Consider the following 24,315-nt stretch of genomic DNA (forward strand, 5'->3'; position numbering starts at 1 on the left):
CTCTTAGGCCTTGGCAAGACTATATATACGTGGGAGCTCTATGTTGTAATCACCAATATTCAGAGGAATAAAGAACAGTCTCCCTATCTTGTGTCTATTGGTTCTTCTACTTTCATCTACTATATTGATCATGAGAGACGGAGAGGGAAAGGTTACAACCGCTGGCAACATGTTTTATAACAGGCCTGTCACGGCGGCCCCCAGGCGGGCCGTGGCGAAGGCGACCGTCCCCGTCGCATAGGCCCGCCGCCCGCGCGGGCGAGGCCGACCGACGGAGGCTCGCGCAGCTGCGCAGCGCAGGTCCCCCTGTCCCTGTCCCTGTCCCCGTCCCCGTCCACGTCCCCGCCCCGTCGCCGACGTCGGCTCGCTGGTCGACGTCGTTGGCAGAGTCGAGTCGAGACAACGTTGTCTGCCTCCACTGCAGATTTATTTTGGCGGACGCCGCGAGTCGCTCTGCCTCCTTCCGGGGCGGGCGGGGCCCGTCTCCCACGTCGATGCGTTTCGTTCGTTCAGTAGTCAGGCACGCGCGCACCGGCGCACGCACGCGGTTCACCTGCGGCAGTGCTCAACCACGGGCCACGGAGTAGGTTAGGTACGCGACACGCCGCCGCGGCGTCTCTGTCCGACACGCCGAGCTACGCCGTATAGCAGATGCAGCGTACCGGATACGGACAGCGCTGCAAGAGCCACGCCAGAGAGGCAAATATTATTTCTCCTACGATACCAGGTCCAGGTGCAGCGGGCAACGGAGGAAACCAGCCCAGGTCCCAAGCATAATGACCACACACCCGAAAAAAGGAAACCTGATGGTAGGCACCACGTGGCCAACAGACTGCACGGTTTCCATTTGAAAACGGGGCCAACTCATCTCGCCAGACCAGCTGTATCGGAATGTTCGGGCGGCCCTCGGACGTGCACCTGGTCATCCTGCCACCTGGAGTGGAGTGGAGTGGATGATCCTGCTCCAAGGCTGTTGGCTGTTCATACACCCTCTAGTACAGGTACGTGACGTCCTGACGTGCGTGAGTACGTACTCCACGCCTGCTCGCTGACCACGGCGCGTTTCTTCCCGAGCCTACCAACAACATGTATGCACAACAGCACCAGCAGCAGCCGGAACCAGAACGCACGCACCCCCGGCCGCCCGGTGCCGTTCGTCTCCGACTCTCGCGGTACTGCCCGGCCTGCTCTGCCGTCTCCTCACGACGTCACCTATAGGTCTAAACAATCATGACTAAAAATATTTTTCTCTTAATTTATTATAAGGGAAAAACACTGTTGATTCTTTTTTGGAAAAAGAAGAAAATAAAGATAGAGGTTCTTTCCTCGTGCACGAAGAATGCTCAGCCCCGGATAATATATACGTACTCGTCGCTAATCAGTTCGTCGGTGCATGATTATTGCACACACCGTGTACAGTACAGAGGTGGCCAACTGGGCATTGCGTACTTGAGTACTCGCAAGAAATTGAAATTCGCGGCTCCATACCGGCCGCACATGGTACGTAACGCGACTGCAGCGGAAACCATACGAGATTAGCCTCGTGGAGACCACCGCTGGCCACCGATACAATTCTTTAGAGTTTTAAGAGCGTTCAGCAAGTACACGAGGCATGAATTGTGGCATGCAACTAGTCGTTGATGGTGGCCGCCACCGCAACCGCGAGGAGGCCACCGATGGAGACGCGGCGCGGTTTATTCGGATGTCGGAGCCTCCGACGACTCCGGTGCGGCGGTGTCCGGACCAGCGAGGCCCTGCGCCGGCATCGGCGGGTGCCGACATCAGTTTGCTTGTTTTATAATCTATATTTTTTTTTCTGTTAGATAATAGTGTTTTATTCTCGTAACAAATTAGTAAATAATAGTTCCAGTATCAACAGGCTCATCGACTGAGTACAAGCAGCAAGATCGAATCCGTGTCCTAATTATTATTCTTTTTTGACTTTTGATTATCATCAGTGCGTCTTTAAGGAGTAAAGACAGGGGGTTAATGGGGACGCATCACATCAAACAATCACAGTACCCTTTTGCAATAAACAAAACCGCACACTGAGCAATTTGGGAATCATTGGGGCCCATTCCCCGTTTTGCCCTTGCCGGATGTGAATGTCCGGAGCAGTTGGTTATCCAAGGCGCGCGGTAATTCCCAGCAGCCGCCAGTTAACCGCGCTCCCTGGGCAGTTTGGGAACAACACTCGCGCAACTACTACGCACCAGAAATGCAATGCCCCCGACACACTCGCGCAACTACTACGCACCAGAAATGCAATGCCCCCGACAGATCTGCGGCCGTGTCCTGCTGCCACCCACGCCTAATCCCACTCTTTGGTTTGGATTTGGACACGCCTCTCTGAATCTAATCCCCGCAAGACAAGGGACAGGGAGGCGAAAATCCCGTTAACCCCAGTGCATTTGCCCAGAGGCCAGAGCCAGAGGGGGCGTCTGGGTGACGACGAACAGCCGCGGAGGGAGGAACCAAAAGCAGAAAAGCATCCGTCTTCCATCTTTGTGGAACGACCACCCCGACCCCGACCTCGGCCCGGCCCCCATCTCTTTCGTTCTCCTACCACCCCTTCTTCTGCCAGCCTGAAGCTTTTCCTTCGTTCTCAACTTCTCATCCTGTTCTCGGAGCGTGGGTGGAGGCGAGGACGCGGACAAAAGGTGGTGGTACGATCTTGTTGGGTTCACGCCGTATTCCTGGGGGGAGAGAGGGCGCCGCCGCCGCGCCGGTGAGACGCCCAGCCATGGCATTGCCGGTTCCCCTCGTCCGCCTGGCGCTGCTGCTGCTCGTCGCGCTGCCATTCTGCGGCGCACATCCCGGACCGGGAGGCTTCCCTGCCCCTCGTCACTCCCAGAGGCCCGCGCTCCACTCTGGTTCGTGCAGCCCTCCCTTATCGCGTCTCCTGTTTATATACACACACGCACCACGCACCTGGTTTTACTCTTTTTGCTGGTATATGTACGCTGCAGAGAAGAAGATAATAGCTTGCTTGTTCTTTTGATTCAGTGCGATTTTAGCGTGATTTCGGTTCCTCTGCATGCCTCTTTGTTTTGTTTTTCCAGTTCGTTTAAACAAGATAGAGCTTTTTGTTTAGTACCGAGTGAAGTCGAATTCTTCTTCATCATAAGGAACGGTCCCCATAATTTTCTAGTGTTCTGTGGTCCTCAGGTTGTTGTTCATCTGTTTGGTGTCCTTTTCTTCTGCTCCTTACAGGGTTTATTCTCCGAAAGAATCCTATGTTAGACTTCGACCCTGCCAAATCTTGGTTCTTAGTGATGTGCAGTGTTCTGTATCAAATCTGTGCCCCTTTCTTTTGAAAGGAAAAGGAAAATTCGAGTTCTTTCATTCCCTCCTTGTATTGCGGTTCTCTTTTCTTTTTTTCCCCCCCTAGGAAAGGAATACAACTAGCTTCTTGGTTGTCTAAATTCCCTTCGCCTTTTCCTTTCCCCATGCCCCCCCTGCATCAGTTCTGTTTTTCTTTTCTGTAGCGAATGGCTTTTCTACAGATTTGAATACTTTGGTTCCAACGTATAGTGTTCCCAAATTCAGTGTTTTTTAACAGAGCAAATTCAGTCTTGTGTCACTGCCCTGTGGTGCTTCCATTTACCCTTTTACCGCGCTGCAGTTCCTTCCGTTTTGTACTGCTTTGCTGTTTTCGGTACTGAGTGTTGTAATGGTATGCAAGTGATTTTCGTATCCATTTCTTGTTTTAGTTTATTATAACTGAATTCTTACGTACCCGCAGACACCTAGCCTTTACTTGTAAGAAATTTAATTTAAAGGGAACATTATGAGATGGCTCTATTCAAGTTCTATCCTCTCTTGAATACTGCTTCACTTATTCTGCAGAGAATGTTATAATTAAACCAGTGAAAGACTAAAGGAAAAGCACGTAGATGTATTAAACCACCAGTAGAAAATGCCTATTATCCCAGTTGGGAGATTTATAACTGTCAGAAGCAATCCTTCTTGTATGACAAGGAATTATAACTGTCAAAAGCAGATGGATTTGGCTTGCTGGCAAGGAGGTCAATTGCTGAAGCTCCTACTGACATCAACGTCACTACGAATAGCTCCTTTGTATTGGCGGCAGATAGGACATATCGAAAGGATCCCTTGAATGGTTTCAGGAAATACCCGGGCGGCTGGAATATCAGTGAAGTGCACTATTTTGCTGTAAGTCATTTATTTCCAAAAATGCAACTCTATCGTCTGCTTACATTTGGTGGCATTATATGATATTTGTTGCGCTGATTTCTTTGTTGGTAGTCCGTCGGATATACAGCCATTCCGCTGTTCGCTATTGCTCTGGCGTGGTTTGTGATCTTTTTCCTGGTTATGCTTGGGATTTGCTGCCGTCATTTCTGTTGCCCGCATCACACCTACAAGTATTCTCGAACAGCATATGCTCTGTCATTGATACTTCTAATATTGTTCACTTGTGCTGCAATGTAAGTTCCATTCTTCTATAATAATGTGGCACTTTCATGAATCCTTGCACATATTTTGAGCTGTATATGCTGATCAAGTTTCACTGAATGCTAGTGCTGGATGTGCTATGTTATACGATGGCCAGGGCAAATTCCACAAGAGCACAACAACTACTCTGAAGTTTGTTGTTAGCCAGGCAAATTATACTGTTGACAACCTTAGGAACCTATCTGATAGTTTGTCAGCTGCAAAGAGGATTGACATAGCAAATTCCTTTTTACTGCCTCCTAATGTCCAAAGTCAGATAAATGAAATCCAAGGAAAGCTGAACACGTCAGCTACTGATCTTGCTATTAAAACAACAGATAATGCCGCGAGGATAAAAAAGTTGCTAAACAGAGTGTAAGTGTTTTCTGCCCCATATCATTGAGATATCATCTAAATGATGCAACTGATGGAGAATGGATTTTGTGCATGTGGTCCACCAATTTTATTTCAGGCGCCTTGCTTTAATTGTCATTGCAGCAGTGATGCTTCTTCTGGCATTTATTGGCTTCTGTGAGTACTCTTTGTTTTTTCCATACTGGCCAGAAAATGGTCATTGTTTTGTGTGTTTCTAAACACATATGCTAACATAGTAAATCTTGACTTTGTCAGTGTTATCCATCTTTGGTCTGGAATTCATTGTCTCTGTGTAAGTTTTGTTTTTGCTTATGATTTTATTTTAACAAACTGGAGATATCATTCATTGCACCTATTTTTATACAGCTTGGTTGTTATTGGATGGATATTGGTTACTGGGACGTTTATCCTGTGCGGTGTCTTTCTTCTTCTGCACAAGTAAGTATTCTAATATAATAAACACATCACAATACTGCACCAAGTAGCACACTTGCATCCCAAGTCCAATTAAGCTATCCCTGTTTTGTACAATCAACCTTATATTTTATAGCCTAGAATATATTAGAAAAAATTGGCGCTTTTGATTTTAGGTCCAGGTCTTTTTCAAATTGAAGTCTGATCTTGTTTGGAGCATGCTAGCACAGCGATGATCTAGCACTTGCATCAAGTGATCATCAGTCCATGTTCCTGGTACCAATTTGCATTGCAATTGCCTATCCAATGACATCTTGGACTCCATTCAGGGGCTCAGAGCTACATCTTTGCATTAGTCTATGCGACTAGGTCTTCTTGTTTCTTGTGTTGCCTTTAACCCAACTTCGCTATTATTTGGATTGTTTAACCTTACATCTTTCATGTTCCCAAACATCTCTTTCCATATCTTCAAGATTGCTTAGGTCTATGAAGGGGCTTAGTTTGTAAGCTATATTTTAGTTATTTATTGTAGCTACATACACTTTTGCTTAGGCCTTGTTTAGTTCACCCCAAAACTCAAAACTTTTCAAGATTCTCCGTCACATCGAATCTTGCAGCACATGCATGAAACATTAAATATAGATAAAAAAACTAATTATACAGTTTGCTTTGTAATTTACGAGATGGATCTTTTGAGGCTAATTAGTCCATGGTTGGACAATAATTGCCGAATAAAAACAAAAAGTGCTACAATACCCAAAAACTTTTCACCTCCTCAACTAAACAAGGCCTTAGTTTCTTTGTCGCATTTCGCTTGTAAGCCAAATCATGTGCAACACCTTTTATGTTTCAGTATTACATGCCAAACTATGTCCTTTTGTAAATATCAATTGCATGGGAACAATTTTGTTTTTAAATTCGAGGTTAATGCTTTTTGCTAGCTAAACTTGTACATAATTGTAAATTAACATGTAAGATGTAACTATCAGTAGTAAAGACAAAACTGGAGCTGTTCGAACCGCTACATATAATTTTCATGGGATTTCGACTTTGGGTAAAACATTTACCCTCTTAAAGGCAACCTTTATGATCCACTAAACAAATCTCCCTTTTGATATCAGTATCTCATCTTCTCTGTACATTGTACAAAACAGTGTTGTTTCAGATACTTGTGTTGCGATGGAAGAGTGGGTTGCTCATCCAACAGAACACACCGCCCTGGATGAGGTTATCCCCTGTGTCGAGCCTGCCACAGCAAACGAATCCCTGTACAGAAGCAGGCAGGTCACCTTCGAGCTGGTGAACGTGGTGAACCAGGTGATCACCAACGTGTCGAATAGAAACTTCCCTCCACAGTTGACACCTTTCTACTACAATCAGTCAGGGCCATTGATGCCTCTGCTCTGCAATCCATTCACACCTAATCTGAGGGACCGCAACTGCACCCGAGGGGAGGTTACCTTGTACAATGCAACCCAGGTAAGTCGTCGGCTGTTATCCTGCATTATTTCCTGCTTGGATGGTGAGCGCCTAACAACACTGATCCATGCCTCGGCATACAACATTGCAGGTTTGGAAGAACTACGAATGCCAGAGCAAAACCGTCTCCGGAGCCGAGATTTGCGCCACCGTGGGGCGAGTCACGCCCAGCATCTACAGGCAGATGACGGCGGGCGTGACGGTGAGCCAGGGGCTGTACCAGTACGGGCCTTTCCTCATCCAGCTGGAGGACTGCACCTTCGTGCGCGACACCTTCACGACCATCAACCAGGGCTACTGCCCTGGCCTGGAGCGCTACAGCAAGTGGGTGTACGTGGGCCTGGTGATGGTCTCGTCAGCGGTGATGCTGTCGCTCATCTTCTGGGTGATCTACGCCAGGGAGCGGCGCCACCGCGTGTACAGCAAGCAGCACCAGCCGTACCCGCTGGAAGACAAGCCGGCGCCAACAGTCCCGGGCACCTGATGGCCGTTCCTCCCTTGCCTGTGCCGCTGTGCATACTCCGCGCTAGTTGGGTTTCAGTGATGTAGGTGGATGTACCCTGGATTGTTCGTTTGCTTGCTGTTGCTGTTGCTGATTTTCGTAGACGAAGCTGATGTGCATTCTCGTACTGACTGTAGCTGGTTTTGTGGTTCGAACTTGAGAGGTCAGACAGCATGTAACTCCTTTATGTTGGGATTGGGCATTAGTGGTGTACAGTCATGATCTGGAACTGTAAGATTGCATATTTGCATGTTCTTCAGTTCGTTTCTCTTCATCTGTGTGTATCATCGTTTTTTTCCCGTTGTCGCTGTCTTGCTGACCACTGGTCGTCTCGTTGGTTGGTTCGTAGGTGTTCACCGTCTCCCTGAATTATTGACGTAGTCTAATTGCCCTCCAACTCCAAAACCAGCCATTTTATCCTTATGAACTCTCAAAATTGTTTAAATCACCTCCCTACTCTAATTTGGAGTGATTTTAAAGGCAGTTTTGTTCTTTTTTTTCTCGCTAAAAGAATCGATAAATACTTTATACGGTTTTCAAACCACACAAAAATTTACACCCTCCATCCCAAATTATAAGATATTTCTGCAATTTTGGAGAGTCAAAACATCTCAAGTTTGACCAAAATTAAATAACAAGATAATAATATTTATTATACCAACTATGTATCATTAAGTTTTTTATTAATTATATTTTCATAGTATATCTATTTGATGTTATAAATCTTTATAATTCGCTCTATAATTTTGGTCAAACTTCAAATGTTTTGACTCTCCAAGATTCTTAGAATGTCTTATAATTTGGAATGGAGGGAGTAACATTTATAAAATTCAAAAAATCTCGAGATGGATTTGGCTATGAAAAATCCGAATAAAATATTAGAGCTCGTCAAAACATCTTTAGAAACTTTTTTAAAAAATAGGTTAAACTCTAGGAAATTGCAAAAATATCTATGAAAATGTGGAAAATTCTCAAAATATCTATAATCGTGTTTCAAAAAACTTTGCAGAGTAAAAAAAATGAGGGGCAACCACCATGAATGCGACATAAACTTTGGGTATTATCCTTTTTTTGTTGCAAAACATTTTAACCGCATGTTTCGATATCAATTAGAATGGTTTTATTATACATATATATATATATATATATATATATATATATATATATATATATATATATATATATATATATATATATATCATATCCCAAACTATTTCTATATTTTTTGAAAAAAAAGCTTAGAGACATTCCTTGTGTTCTAAAAAAACTTACTCCCTCCATTCCAAATTGTAAGTCATTCCAAGAATCTTGGAGAGTCAAACTTTTCTAAGTTTGACCAAATTTATATGATAAAATAATAATTATTATGATGCAAACTAAATATAATTAGATTCTTCCTTAATTATATTTTCATAGTATACTCACTTTACATTACAAATCTTATTATTTTTCTCTATAATTTTGGTCAAACGTGAAAATATTTTGACTCTCCAAGATTCTTGGAATGACTTACAATTTGGGATGGAGGGAGTATCAAATACTAGTATTTTGCTATTCTTAAGAGAAAAAATCAGACATACTCCCTCCATCCCAAATTGTAAGTCATTCCAAGAATCTTAGAGAGTCAAACTTTTCTAAGTTTGACCAAATTTATATTATAAAATAGTAATTATTATGGTACTAACTAAGTATCATTAGATTCTTTTTAAATTATATTTTCATAGTATACTCACTTTACGTTACAAATCTTAGTATTTTTCTCTATAATTTTGGTCAAACATAAAAATACTTTAACTCTACAAGATTCTTGGAATGACTTATAATTTAGTATGGAGGGAGTAGTTTGGAGGGCTAGAATATTTTTTTTCCCTCTCGTCTCTAACGTGTGACACCACGTGCTTATGGGCCTCATGTTGAAATGGGTTCTGAAATGCCCGTGAATAGGCACGGGGGCTCTCCTCTGTTGCTGATCGAAGGGAATACGAAAGGAAGAAGTTTCCTCAACTTCCGCAAAAGTCTGTTTTTCATCTTTGAACTTCAAAACCGGGTAAAATACATCCTTCAATTTTTGAAACCATGCATATTACGTCTCTGACATGGTTATGAGCGGTTTTGAAGGCAGTTTTGTCTTTTTTATTTTTATTTATTTTGGCTGAATATTTGTAAAATTATAGTAAATCACATAAAATTCATAAAATAGTAAATCTGATTTTGTTGGACTCTAGATAAGTAGATCTACATAGTGAACATATAATATAGTATGCTTTAGTACAAAGTTTTTATTGTAGCTTTGGAACTGTTTTTTCTATAATTAATTAGAATAATTCATAGCTATAGTTTGTATGGTCCAATTGTGGTGATTTTTTTATGTTAGACTAATTATTATATGTTTAAACTATGGTAAAAATTCATACTCATTAGATCATGTATAACTTAGTTATAGATTTATTATAATTTAACAAGGATAACCCTAAATAAATCTATATAACTAAGTAATACATGATTCATGAGTATAACATTTTTACTATAACTCAAACATAGAATAATTAGCTCACCATATAAATTTCATCACAGTTAGACCATAGAAAATGTAGCTATAATTAGTCTAATTAATTACAGAAAAACATAGATCTAAAGATGCATCAAACAAATTTGTACTAGAACATACTATATTATATATTCAATGTGTAGATCTACTAATCTGAAGTCCAACAAAATTGAGTTTTCTATTTTATGATTTTTATGTGATTTACTGTGATTTTTCAAAAAAATTCAGCCAAAATAAATAAAAAAAAAGGTAAAACCGCTTTCAAATCCAGGTCAAGGATGTAATGTGCACGGTTTAAAAGTTGAGGGATGTATTTTGTCCGGTTTTAGAGTTCAGGGATGAAAATCAGACTTTCGCAAAAGTTGAGGGACCTAAACCAATACGAAAGCTTCAGATGAAGTTGCTACGAAAGATGAAGGCCCACGTCGGCGTCCGAAGTGAATAAGTGATCGTGTACGAAGGCCCACGTCCAAGTTATATGGGCCGATCTTGGTGTCCAAATGAGAAGAAGTATTATTCTCGAAAAAAAAAGAGAGGTAGAAGTATTTCTTTAGAAACGTAGGCTAGATAGCCTTTTAATCTTCCTTTGCCTGTGTATGGACATACATGTGTGGTATGAGTATGGAGTATATGGATGATGTGGATTTAAAGTTGTACCCGTGAATGAACTGAACGCAATCCCTAGTTTTGTACGAGTATATATCATCATCAGTCTTTATCGGCAGGCAGGTCTGACGCTTCCTTTCCCTTGGACCAGGTTGCATGAACAATTTGTGTGACGGTAGTCTGTAATTATTACGTGCAACTTGATTTTCTCGTTAGAACTCGCCCCACCTATAATTTTTTTCTGGCTCCGTCATTGAGTGTAGGGTCTGCTGTTGACTTGAACGGGCGCCCTCGACGGACTCATCATATATCCATATCCTGCAGGAGCCTGCGTTGGTAGCGGGCCGCTGACATGTGGGTCGGTCGGTCGATTTTATTTTCATCCCCCCATCCTCCTCCTCAGCTCCTCCTCTAGGCTCCAGCGGCAGAGTCAACCCACCCATCTCACCAGACAGCACAGCAAGGTGCGCTGCACCTGCACTTCCTGCAGCCTGCACGTCTCAACTTGTTGTTGGCACTGACAGTGACAGTGGCAGCCCAAGGACAAGGAACGAGGGCACTCGTCGCTCGTGCCCAGAGCATCTGCCGCGGCGAAGCCAGCAGCCAGCTTCCCATTGCCCCCCTTGCAATGGTGCTGTGCCAGAGTCAACCTGTAACCACGCACCATGCACGGTCGTCGCATGTACAGCGAGCAGCTGAGCAGATCACCGGCAGTATTGTACTGTAGTACAGTACAAGCGGCGAGCGAGTACCCTTTGCGTTGACTCTTTCCCTGAACCTTCCGTGCCAACGTTCTGACTGGCGCCTTTGACATGGCCAATTGCCGTGCCTGCACTGCACATCAGCGCGCGTCCGCGTCGTGGTGACTAGGCGCACGGCCGCACGCACAGGGCAGTGCTAGGAGCTCATCTCATCCGAGTCAGATCCCAGAGGGGGAGGGATTTCTTTCCTCCAATTCCAGGGCTCCAATCTCCTCGTCACGAAGAAAAAAGGCACGGTCAATGGCGGCGACCGGAGCTGGCTCTGGACTTTTGCTTTACACCTGACGTGTCACCTCCAGTCCTATCCCAATCCCAAGTGGCCGGCGAGTTGCCATGCATGCAATGCAACCGGCAGACCAGGGCGCCCTGAAAAAGCTCACTGTTCCGGCATTTCTTCTCCGGCCGCAATCTGCAGTGCTAGGGTTGCACCGACACGAAACAAGGCTCAGTGTTCACTTTCTCTCCTGTCTCCATGGCCGGGTCGGCAATGAAACCGCCCTGAATGCGCGCACCCGTCGTGGGGCCGGCCGGCGTCGCCCGTCGCCGTCGGCAGATGCATGCCCGGCCGTCAGAGGCCAGAACGCCGCTCTCCCCGTCCATGTCTGCGGCAAAAGCACACGGCAGGCATGAGAAAATGCGTCATGGACACGCCTCACCAGACCAGACCACCGATGGATGCCTGCCTGCAGAGACTGATCCACGTCTGTCCTGGTATTTCTTCCACCGACGATCTCGCGAAACCGACGGCCGATGGTGTCGCCGCGGAAGATGAACGGTCCTTGCACGGACCTCGAGGAGGAGCACTGCAGAGGAGCCGTGCAATGCTGGGCTCCAGAGTTCAGAGCCGCCGTCTCGCCTCCTCACCGCCATGTCACGCCGGCGGCTTGCTGTCGCCGGCAGGCCTCTTCTCCGCATTCAACACATGAGCCTTGTTTAGGCCTAGTTGGCAAAAATTTGGGTTTTTGGCTACTGTAGCACTTTCGTTTTTATTTAACAAATATTGTCCAATCATGGAGTAACTAGGCTCAAAATATTCATCTCACAAATTACAGGTAAACTGTGCAATTAGTGTTTATTTTCGTCTATATTTAATGCTCCATGCATGCGACCAAAGATTCGATGTGACAGGGAATCTTGAAAATTTTTGTGAACTAAACAAGGCCTAGTTCACCCCAAAAACCAAAAAGTTTTCAAGATTTCCTGTCACATCGAATCTTGCGGCGCATGCATGAAGCATTAAATATAGATGAAAACAAAAACTAATTATACAGTTTAGTTGTAAATCACGAGACGAATGTTTTGATCTTAGTTAGTACATGATTGGATAATATTTGTCACAAACAAACGAAAGTGCTAAAGTACTGCAAATCCGAAACAAAGCCATGATCGAGACGCTTGGTCTCTCTCGGATTCTTTTTCAGTGGGTCCTTAGTCCTGACCGACTAAAACTCTGCATTTTTTTAACATAAATAAACAGGCTACATAAAATGCTGGGTTTTCTCCTCTCTCACTTTCACGGGCTCCACTGAATTGCGTCGAGTTTAAATCTCCTCTGGTTCAGAGTTAGGCGCAATGCAGTTCTGATCCTAATCCTACTCGCTCAGAAATCTGTTTCTACCTCACATTACTTGTCATGATTCATGAACGAAGATCACAACCGCGTGAAACCTGAGCTAGTAGCAGACGGAGATCGATCCCTTTGCAAACTGCAATGCAGGCGTACGTGTCGGCGGCAGGTCTCCATGTGCGGCAGCTTTACGGAAAATCTAAGCTAGATTAGCGGTGATAAATCTCGGTTAGTTGTTATGTGACACAGTCACCGTGTTCTTCTGTTAGAGATACTAGAAAAGTAGAGAGAGTGGCCCTTGGAGGCCAAACGGGTCATCTTTCGGTGATGTATATAAAGGCTTTATTAATTTTAAGCAATCTGACTGATTCTTCCTTCCATTGTAAATGTCCTCTTGATAAGACAAAAAAAGAAAGGATGCTAGCTAGTGCGATGTGCCAACCTGTGAGAAAGCTACTGATTAGTTTAGCCTTGTCAGCTCTCTGTACCATGTTTTGCGCATCTTTCACAAACAAGCGGTTGATATCCCCTTCTGTCAGTGAAAACCAAAGACCACATTCATGTAAAAAAAATCTTACAAGGACGAGCACCGAATCGCATTAACTAATTTTTGGTCCTAGTATTTGCAGATAACGCATGCAGAAGCTGGTTTCATCTGGAAAACCGACCGACCTTTCGGCAGATATCCTATCCCCGGTAAGTAATTTTCTCACAGCTGTGCCTAGAGAAACTGTCAAGGAAATTGTTAAGGTCGCTGTCCACTGGTGTTTCGCTGCTTCTTCTGATCCAGGATTCCAGGCTCAAGATGTTACCATCAGGTTAATTTTTGCTTCACTGGAAGCGTGGCTGGGCCGGCTGGCCTAAGGCCAGTCTCAATGCATGTTTCATGAGAGTGTCATGCACATTAAATAGGGTGCCACATAAGCAAAATTGCTGACTTCGCAGGGTTATTAAATGAAGTTTCATCAGATGAGAGAGGAGTTTCATCCCCATAAAACTCATCTGGCTCGGTTACCTAGTTTATAGTCTTGGTAAACTATGCATTGAGACTGGCCTAAGCAGTAAAGTCTCTGGAGCAGATACTCGTGAGTCATACGTTCAGGCATACTGATGTAAAGGTTAATTATCTACAAGAGTTACTGTGTATAACAAGTATGTTTCTTTCTTTTTCTGGTATACCATTTATATGATTCAGAAACACTTGTTGTTAAGGTTCTGTTTGAATTGACTAAAACTAATTGCTAGCCGCTAAAAAAAGATCTAGCTGATTCAAACAACTTAATTTATAGTCCAACTTATAACCTGTTTTTAAACTATTCAACCATCCAGCTTATAAAAAGTATAAAAAGCTACTCACTCCACTTCAAATTAAGTCATTTGACTTCTCTAGGTTCATGGCTTTACTATGCTGGTATACGCTATACGAATGAACTAAAAATACTAAAATCATTTATAATTTGGAATGGATGCGAATTTAGCTAATCCAAATAGAATCTAACCCTGGCGACGGAAACGTTTGAGAAATAAATTTAAAAAATCCTTGTGATTTAGGGGAGGTCAAACCAAGCAAGCAGATTGATCAGATTAGTGGTTGATGATCCAGTCATCCTTATCATACTACAGGAGAACTTTGACTTGCAGCTAGTGGATTAAGTTTCTCTCCCTTGTACTAGTAGTACTAGGCAATATACAAAGTACATGCATGTACTGTCCCTGAAAGCTGCAACTTCTAAAGTTGTCCTAAGTCAAACTTTTAAAACTTTGACCACATTTATAGAAAAAACGCTAGGATTTATAGTACCAAATTAATACCATTAGATTTACATAGAATATATTTTTATAAGATACTCATTTTATGTCATAGATATTGATGCTCTTTTCTATAAAGTTAGTCAAAGTTAAAAAAAAGTTTGACTGGCACGTATTTTAGGAGTTGAAGCTTTCAGGGACGGAGGGAGTACTAAGTAAGGGCACTCACAATGCAAGACTCTATCATAGAGTCCAAGACAATTAATTACATATTATTTATGGTATTTTGCTGATGTGGCAGCATATTTATTTTTTTTGAGGAAAACTGGAAGGGTTTGCACCCCTACAACATATTTATTGAAAAAAAATCAAGATACAAAAGAAAAGAAAACTGAGAGCAAGGGAGGAGGGAGAGTTAAGACACGAAAAAAGAAATGAGAAAAAGCAAAGCTACCACCGAAAGGAACCAGGCTAAGTTAAATCTGCAATCCATTGATCAATTCCTGGATGGTAGCTTCTTTTTGTTCGCAGCAGTAAAAACTGGAGCTCATCTCTGAAGTTTTGTTTTGATATTTGAAGATTCTCATAAATCTGGCGGAAGATCTTGTCATTTCTTGCCTTCCAAATAGTCCAGCACATTAAAATGATGACCTCCATGAAGAACGGCACCCCTAGTTGCTCTTTGAATCCCTGAAGGTTCTGAAAGGGATCAGAGTCGTGATCAACCTGAATGTTGAGCCAAGCCCAGCATTGTGTGGCAAAAGGACAACCAAGAAAAAGGTGTAAGAGTGATTCTTCAGTTGAGCGATTGCAAAGAATGCAGTTGTAGTCTAGAAGATCCATATTCTTTCTTCTCAATAATTCCCTAGTACTCAGTCTATCATTTATAAGAAGCCAAAAGAACACTTTATGCTTATTTTGGCAAGAACTTCTCCAGAGCCAATTGTAAACTGGGTGTAACATCCTGTGTCCACTCAAATGATTATAAGCTCTCTTCACTGAAAATTGGCCCGTGCTCCAAATGTAAACCCATCTGTCAGTAGACTCATTCAGGGAAACCCCCTCCAGAATATTTTGCAGCTGAAGCATTTGGCCATGAGCCTGTTGAGATAGGGGTAAATGGAAAAGGCTGTGCAAGGGAGATTGAGCCATTCCTTCAGCCAGGATAATTTCCTTCTTCTTTATGAAAGAGAACAATTCTGGGAATTTATGCATAAGAATTTCATTACCCCATAGATCCTCCCATAAGAAGCAAGACTTACCATTATTAATCTCTACTCTTGCCATTCCTTTGAATTTGTCTAGAAGCTTTAATATATCTCTCCACCAAAATGAGCCCTTTTTTGATGTTCCAGGTAACCTTCTAGAGCTATAATATTTCTCCCAGATCAAGGAGACCCAAGGGATGTCTTCTTTATTGAAAAATTTATGAAGATGTTTGATCAGCAGTGCCTCATTTTGGGTTTTGATGTTTAGAACTCCCAGTCCTCCCTCCTCTCTTGTCCTACAAACAACTGGCCAAGCAGCTTTTGGTTTTTGTTTGGCATTAATGTCAGCTCCCCTCCAAAGGCATAACTTTCTGAATTTATCTAACTGATCAACCACTGTTTGCTGCAAGAGGAAAGTGCTCATACAAAATGTTGGTAGAGCTGAGAAAATTGAGTTTGTCACCTCTAGTCTCCCTGCCTGATTTAAAAAGATTGAGGTTGCAGCTAACCTCCTTTCACATCTACTGACCAAAGGTGAGAAGTCAATGACTCTAGGCTTTGTGAGGCCAAGTGGCAGACCAAGGTAAGTAAAGGGTAGGCTTCCAGTATCACAGTTGAAGGTCCTTGCTAGGTGCTGCAATTTTGCTGGACTTGTGTTTATAGGTACCATGACTGATTTTGTATAGTTGACCTTAAGCCCAGTTGATTCACCAAAGGTGTGAAGTAAAGCCTTTAGGATCCAAAGTTGTCTGCTACAGGCCTCCATTACCACCAAAGTGTCATCTGCATACTGTACTATGGGAAAATCAGTGGTGTAACTGAGAGGAATTGGGAGTTTAAGCAGTCCCTGGTCTTTTGCCTTGTTCATCACAGATTGGAGCAAGTCAGAGACAAAAAGTAGTGGGGATAAGGGATCACCCTGTCTTAGCCCCCTCTTGTAATGGAAAACTTTCCCAGGCACCCCATTAAGCAGAACTGAGGAAGTTCCTGAGCTCAAAACTGATTTCACCCAGCTAATCCATCTCTGACCAAATCCTTTTGCTCTGAGTATTTCAAAAATTGCCCCATGTTCAATCTTGTCAAAGGCTTTCTCAAAGTCCAGTTTTAGGATAATTAGCTCCTTCTTGGACTTATGACAGATATGGATATATTCTAGTGCCCACGCTAGGCAGTCCTGAATGGTTCTTGTCTTGATAAATCCATATTGGTTCTTATGAATGATTTTCATGATTGGTTTCTGTAGTCTATTTGCTATAAGTTTGGTCAGCAACTTTATGGAGGTACTCAGAAGAGAAATAGGCCTATAGTCTGATACTCTCTGTGGGCCTTCTTTTTTGGGAATTAAGGCAGAGCTATTGATGCTTTGGAGGCAGACTTCACCACTAAAAAAGTCCTTGCATAATTTATAGAAATCATTTGCTATGAGAGGCCAGCAACCTTTGAGGAACTCATTAATATAACCATCTGGACCTGGAGACTTGTTGTTTGGCAGATTGGAGACCACTTCATCAACTTCTTCCTTTGTGAATGGCAACTCTAGCTGCTCTAGCTCTTCAACGGGTTGAATAAAATCACCTAAATTGAAGATCATGTAGTTGAAATCGGTCATGCCCATCCTCTCTTTGAAGGCATTCCATAGGAGTTCAGCCTTTTGCTCGTGATGCTGAAAAATGTTTCCAAGACCATCCTGCAAAGTGGTAATTGTATTCTTCCTATGTCTGATAGTGGCATGTGCATGAAAAAACTTTGTTCCTGCATCTCCCTCTTTTACCCATCTAATCTTCCCCCTTTGCTTCCAGTAGGTTTTTTGCTGTTTTAAAAGAGAAATCAACTTGGCAGAGATGAGATCCCTAAAGTTCCACTCAGGTAGGGATAAGTCTCTGAAAAGTTCTACTGTCTCTAGGAAGTGCAATACCAGTTTGATACTTTCAATGACTAGTGCCAATTTTGGCAACTGAGTTTTCCAAACCTTAAGATCTCTTCTTAAGTTTTTGCACTTTGCTATAATTATTTTGGCAGAGTCAGAGATATGATCTGGGGCTCTCCATCCATTTATAGCTACTGAGATGAAGTCTTGATGGTTGAGCCAGTGGTTCTCAAATCTAAAGATTTTGCTTTGTGGAATTCTTGTGCTGATTTCAACAATACAAGGCCAATGATCAGAGGTTTCCATGACTAGTGTCTTGACCAAGGTGTTGGGATAATTTATTGTCCACGACGCTGAAGTAAAGAACCAATCCAACCTTTCCAAGAGAGGTGGGAATTGTTTATTGGTCCAAGTGAAATGTCTGCCATATAGGGGAAGTTCAATTAGGCCTAGTTTATCAATTGCTTCATTAAACAGAAACATTTCATTAACATCTGCTCCATCCCTATTTCTATCTTCAGGCCTCCTTATTAAGTTGAAGTCACCAACTATTAACCAATCCTTTTCAGGGGGCATTTGGATTTCTCTAAACCATTCCAGGAATTCTTTTTTGCCAATTGGGGTACAGGGAGCATACACAGTGGTTAACACCCAGCTATCATTGTTGATCTTTGATGTAAACTCAATAGAAATTGCATAGCTATTTTTGAAGATCAGCTGTCCCATGGACGCATTACTTTTCCAGACCACCAAAATTCCACCAGAAGCCCCAACAGAAGGCAGGAACTCCAAAGAATCAAAATCTAAGGGGCAAAGGTTCCTAATGAAGTTGATGTCAAAGGTCTCCTTCTTGGTTTCTTGGAGGCAAATAATCTCACTTTTGCTTTCCATAATCTTGTTTCTAATGGAATTCCACTTCTTGTCAGAGTTTAGACCTCTGACATTCCAACTCAGTAGATTCCAAGATTTGTTGTGCACCATGGGGAACAACTAGACAACAGCCAAAGAAGAGGAGAAAAGTAAAACTTTCTCTACGGAGCTAGTTGATGACCTCATGGTCATCATGCTTCTTCTCTTCATCCTTTCTCTTCTTGAGCTTCTTCCCAACTGGTTCGACCTTTTTCTTGCTCCTCAATATCTGTTCCTGCAACTGATCATCCTGTAGGTCACACATTGAGGTACCAATCTTCTTAAGGATGGCTGGAGAGAGTGTTGGGGGTTCAGAATTGCAGCCCGGACAGTTCCTAGCCTTGCACACATTCATCTTGAAGCCATTACAGTTTGCTCTGACCCTGCTGCTACGCCTAACAGCTGAATCAACTATAGGAGTATCTGCCTTTCCCTTTCTTACCCTTTTCTTGTTTGGTGAGGGATTCTCCATAATTTCATCCGGTTCTTCAGAAATAGCTTCTTCAATTTCTTGAGCTATCAGAGGTTCACACCTAAGCAATTCACAAACCTCAGTAGCACAAGGTTTGCAACTTAGAGAGAGAGTAGCTGTCCATTCATTTTCATTGAATAGCAACTTTGGGAAGCTAGACTCTAGCAGTTGTTTGGCCCATTTATGTTGGGCTGGAGCTGAAAGAAGAGCTTTGAAGAGGCCTAGCCATTTTGTTGGCACCTCAATGAGTATTTTGTCTTTTTCCTCAGCCTTATCTCCAAATTTTGGCGCCATTTGTGCCAACCAGAAGGGTTCAGCAGACAATGGCGATTCTGGTGGGTTGGTGAAGAAGGTGGTGGCCATCCCTAGCTGGATGTTGTTCTGAAACAAGCCACCATGTTTATTTTGTCGCCCTTGACCTAGGATCTTCTGGTTTTCCATATCCATATCCATCATTTCATCGTCAGGTATTTCAATGTGCAAGGAAGTTTCCGTTGGGGCTTGTAGGACTAGTGGCTGAAAATCAGCATTCACATGCAGGTTCAAGTTATTAGCAACTTCCTCATTCAGGTTCAAGTTATTACAAACTTCCTGCATCACTTGCTGGTGGAGTTCTAGGACTAGCTGTGGAAGATGTTGTTGGTCCTCTCCAAAATATTGACCCTCTACAGGATGAACAATCCTCTCTTGGGGATCCTTTCCTTGTTGGATCTCATTCGAATCTTGGTCTATTGCCAGTTGTGCAACTATGTATAGGTCATGCTGATTTTCAATTACCTCCTCCAATGCTTCCAGGTGTCCTTCTGCCAGAGCTGGGGCATGCTGAATTATCCTCTGCATCTCTAAAATTTCTCCCACCTGCTGATCAATTGTTGTTTGGTTTGGGTGGATCAACATCTCCTCGGAGCCTTCCAATGGTGGCAACTCATTCAGATCTTGAGTCAAAGGCATTGGAGGCTCATTCAAGTTGATCTCTAGATCTAAGACAGGTGAAACAGGTGCCTGCTGAACTGGGATTTCCTCAAGCCAACGAGGCCAGCTATTATTTTCCTGTACTGCCAGCTGCTGTTCTTGGACTGCTTCCACCGGCACTGCCAGTTGCTGTTCTTGGCCTGCTTCCACCTGCACTGCCAGTTGCTGTACTGGGCCAACGCCCAGCAGATTTTGCTGTAGTTGATTGGGGGTTTGGGGATTGAGATCTTGCTGTTGCATGGATTGCTGTCCTGAACCAAAAAACTCAAAGAAAGCCATGGCTTGAGGTTTGAGGCGATGATCCGGGTGAAGCAGCCAGGAACTGGAATTAAGGTTTTCTTCTGAGTTATGAGGAGCACTCTGGTAATTGGCATAGTGGGGTGAAGCAATATTAATCCTCTCTAAAAGAGGCGGGCTAGCCAGACTTAGAAATGCGCCTGCTTCCTGCAAGTTACCTGTCAAATGGGTCTCATTTGGATTAGGCCCACCCTTCGTAGAAAGAGTAGGCAAACACCAAGGTATTTCTTGTGGCACTGGGGGCTTAGTTACAGCTTGAGGATTAACCTCCATCCACCAATGTGCAAACGAGGAGAAGACAGGTGGGCTGCTTACTCCTGCCCCAAGATGCTTGCTTGGAGCTTTGTAGAACCAACTGGGTTGTGTCCAAATAGCTTTTCCTTTATTGCTGACCATAGGCCTCTTGATTCCGCTGTCTACGGTGCTCTGCCCGAGGCAATTCAACGCAATGTGTCCCAAAAGCATGCATTTGTGACATCTAATCAGAGATTTGCAACTGCGCCTTGAATGTTTATTGGACAGACATCGATAGCAAAACTTAGGCCTGTTATTTCGAGTAGTTGGTGGCTGTCCCAATTTCAAGTTGAGATTCAAATCTGAAAAAGTCTCGGCAGGCCCATTGTTTCCATGGCCAAGGGGAGAGTGGCTCTGTCCTACTAAGACTGACTTCTGCCCAAGACGAAATGTGGGCTCCAACTCTGGGAAAACAAGTCTGTCGAAAGCTGATTGGCGAAGAGGAATGCGGTTAGCTCCCGAGAGGGGGACTGATTTTACAACCTCCGCAAAAGTACGAGCTGATGCCTGAAATGCTGACTTCTTGGTAGGAATCCAAGAATCTTGATCTTCTCTAATGAAAGCTTTGAGCTCAAGGTCCCAATGAGGACCACCATTACCCCAGAGGTGAAAGAACACTTTATAGCAGGAACACTCGAAGTTTTTGAGCTTAAAGATATGAAAACCCACCAAATTGGACGAAACGGAGAAACGAAAAACCCTGGGAGCTAACTGAATGACTGCGAACTCAGAGGCACAACCACCAATGGTTGAAGAAAGAGGTAGAAAAAACAAGACTCCTAGTCTTATTTAGACTCTAAGTCCACATTGTTCGAGGTAATAAATAACTTTAGACTCTATGATAGAGTCTGCACTGTGAGTGCCCTAAGAGAACCACATGTCTTAGTCATGGAAGTGTGTTCTTCTAACCGACGCTAAGATTCTGTGATGATAGTGAACTTGTATAATATTCAAATAAACATCAATGCGTGGGAGTATGCTCTTTGCTCTACCTACTCGTCCAGGGCGCCTAAAAAAGGTCGATATTGACATAAGGAGCTATTAATAACAAAACTATAGAACTTTAGAAAAGTAGGCGCGCAGTTTTTTATAAGTTCATTAATAAGGCACCTGAAGAGAAGTTTTTTGTTGCATAATTGGTATGGAGAAGAATAGAAGATTAAACTACTCATCGAAATAGAAAAAAAGGTACTAGCGAGCATAATACAGAAACATAATATTCTAAGAATGGTGTGCCGAGAATATGGAATTAAGCACGGAAACATTGAAGAAGACAGTAAGATCGGTTTTAGTGGAGAGTTTTATGATGTTGCTTCTAAAATTATCATGTCATAGAAAATGAAATGGAACATAGATGAAATAACCATTCTCAATGAAAAGTCATTCTGTAGTTTTATAAACTTTTAATTTCGTGCTTCGTACAAAGTTGATAATTGTTTAAAATGACTTTCTTTCATCTCTCTTCTTAAAAACGTTGTCACATCATAAAAACGCTTATATGATATAGCGACCTAAGTGTCGACCAATCACCAATGTAAAGGTTACTCACAATTAGGCCTTGTTTAGTTCACCTAAAAACCAAAATCTTTTCAAGATTCTCTATGACATCGATTTTTACAGCATATGCATGGAGCATTAAATATAGTTAAAAACAAAAACTAATTATACAGTTTGTCTGTGAATCGTGAGATAAATCTTTTGAGTCTAGTTAGTTCATAATTAAACAATATTTGCCACAAGCAAACGAAAGTGCTAGAGTGACTTAAAAACTTTTCGTTTCGGCAACTGAACGAGGCCTTATCTCCATCCGTCCTAATTCCTAAATGCCGGCAGTTTTAGTTTTTTTTCTTGGTAAAGTGTCTTTAATCACCGAATCGGATTTATGAAATTCACCATGATTTATATTTTGCGGGGAAACGTTGGAGTTGGAATGAGTTGGAGTAGTACGTTAATATATTTTTCTTACAATTTCAGTGTAACTTATAACTAGAGAAAGTTGTCTTTGAACTTTTCGAACGTAAGGTCAGATTCAATGTATGTTTCATGAGAGTGTCATGCATATTAAATAGGGTGTCACATAAGCAAAATTGCTGACTTGGCAGGGTCATTAAATGAAGGAGTTTCATCAGATAAGAGAGGAGTTTCATCCCCATGAAACTCATGTGGTTCGGTTACTTAGTTTATAGTCTTGATAACTGTGCCATGAAACTATGTATTGAGACTAACCTAATTATCTTTGTACTTGGATGTGGAGAAATTATTAGTTAACTTTTTGAAGGTGAAGGAATCAGTGCGTGAGCAGATCACCGGCAGTATTGTACTGTACTAGTACAGCACAAGCGGCGAGCGAGTACCCTTTGGGCGTGTTTGGTTGCCCGCATATGGGCGAACCAGGCTCTCTGGATGCAGTTTTTCGATGTTTGGTTCCCTTCTCTTCTCTCTAGCCTGGCTTAGCGCATGCAAAAGGACCCCTGGAGCCAGGCTCCCAAGCTACGCTCGAATCGGCCGTTTTTCTTCAGCCTGGCTCGCTCCGTGCTCTCGCGTGCTCGTGCGCTTACGTGGCTAACGGTGTATTAGTGCATGATTAGTAAATATCAGGTGATATTAGTGTACTTTAAAGTTGATTAAGATATAATTAGATAAAATAAGACATGTAAGAGTGTATTCGTACAAAAATAAAAATTATAATCATAATCTTATAATATTTTTTATCTCATACAGCTTACCTTCGTACAGGCAACCAAACAACATCTAATCAGAGCCTGGCTCCACATATGCATGCAACCAAACTAGGCTTCCTGCATGCATCCAGCCAGGCCAAAGACAGCCTGGCTCACTAGAGCTGGCCTGGTTGGGATGAGAAGGGAACCAAACAGGCCCTTTGCGTTACTCTTTGCCACTTGGGCAGGCAGCCAGTTCCGAGTGGCGCCTTGACATGGCCAATTGCCCTGCGCCCAGGGGGGGTGCCTGCACGCACATCAGCGCGCGTCCGCGTCGCGGTGACTAGGCGCACAGCCGCACGCGCAGGGCAGTGCTAGGAGCTCATCTCATCCGAGTCAGATCCCAGAGGCGGAGGCGGATTCCTCCAATTTTATCGTCAGGAAAGAAAAAGGCTCGGTCAATAGCGACCTGAGCTGGCTCTGGACTTCTGCTTTACGCCTGATGTGTCATCTCCAGACTTCAGTCCCGTCCCAAGCTCGACGAGTTGCCATGCATGCAATGCAACCGGCTGACGAGGACCCCCTGAAAAAGCTCCCTGTTCCTGCATCTTCACCGGCCGCAATGTTGCACCGGCCATACGCCCGTACCCAGTGGCGGAGGAGCAAATATGAGAGGGGTGCGTTTGTCTTGTAGGTGCGTAGGATTTTTTTACGTGGGTGTAAATATAGTAAAAATTTGATCATAATCACTATTTTTTGATATTTTTGTGGGTGCGCCCGCACCCACAACTCTCTATATAGATCCATCCATGCCCGTACCGATTTGAAAAGTATGATTAATTTATTACAATTGAAAACGCTATTAGAAAAAATACGGCTTAGCGAACGGAGCCTGAGTATTACTTTCTCTCATGTCTCCACCCGTCATGGGGCCGGCCGGCAGATGCATTCCCGGCCGTAATTGGCCAGAACGCCGCTCTCACCCTGACCTCCATTCATTCATACGCCGATGGATCGACGTCCTGAATTTCCACCGACGATCTCGCGAAACCGACTGTCGATGGCGCCACGGAAGAAGAACGGTCCATGCACGGACCTCGAGGAGCACAGGAGCCGTGCGCTGCTGGGGCACCAGAGTTCAGAGCCGCCGTCTCGCCTCCTCATGGCCATGTCACAC

At 43.3% G+C, this 24,315-nt stretch overlaps 1 protein-coding gene across 2 annotated transcripts; it reads left to right on the plus strand.

The window, feature by feature from the left end:
- Nucleotides 2,281-7,502, plus strand: LOC110434930. 2 transcript variants are annotated; one of them, XM_021459966.1, is made up of 9 exons: nucleotides 2,281-2,873; nucleotides 4,001-4,176; nucleotides 4,270-4,451; nucleotides 4,546-4,833; nucleotides 4,931-4,989; nucleotides 5,089-5,125; nucleotides 5,200-5,271; nucleotides 6,402-6,726; nucleotides 6,818-7,502. In XM_021459966.1, the coding sequence occupies exons 1-9, from the start codon at nucleotides 2,744-2,746 to the stop codon at nucleotides 7,208-7,210; spliced, it is 1,662 nt and encodes a 553-aa protein (XP_021315641.1). In that variant the 5' UTR covers nucleotides 2,281-2,743; the 3' UTR covers nucleotides 7,211-7,502. The 2 variants fall into 2 exon arrangements, with proteins under 2 accessions (XP_021315641.1, XP_021315642.1); XM_021459967.1 differs by having other exon boundaries at nucleotides 2,283-2,873; nucleotides 4,004-4,176.

This window comes from Sorghum bicolor, chromosome 4 (assembly GCF_000003195.3).
Source record: "Sorghum bicolor cultivar BTx623 chromosome 4, Sorghum_bicolor_NCBIv3, whole genome shotgun sequence".
NCBI classification, from domain to species: domain Eukaryota; kingdom Viridiplantae; phylum Streptophyta; class Magnoliopsida; order Poales; family Poaceae; genus Sorghum; species Sorghum bicolor.

Excerpts from the sequence above, each read along its gene's own strand:
- LOC110434930 (XM_021459966.1), top strand. The coding sequence starts at position 2,744 with ATGGCATTGCCGGTTCCCCTCGTCCGCCTGGCGCTGCTGCTGCTCGTC. Across the intron at positions 2,874-4,000 it reads GAGGCCCGCGCTCCACTCTG|CAGATGGATTTGGCTTGCTG; the intron begins GTTCGTGCAGCC and ends AACTGTCAAAAG. Across the intron at positions 4,990-5,088 it reads TCTGGCATTTATTGGCTTCT|TGTTATCCATCTTTGGTCTG; the intron begins GTGAGTACTCTT and ends TGACTTTGTCAG.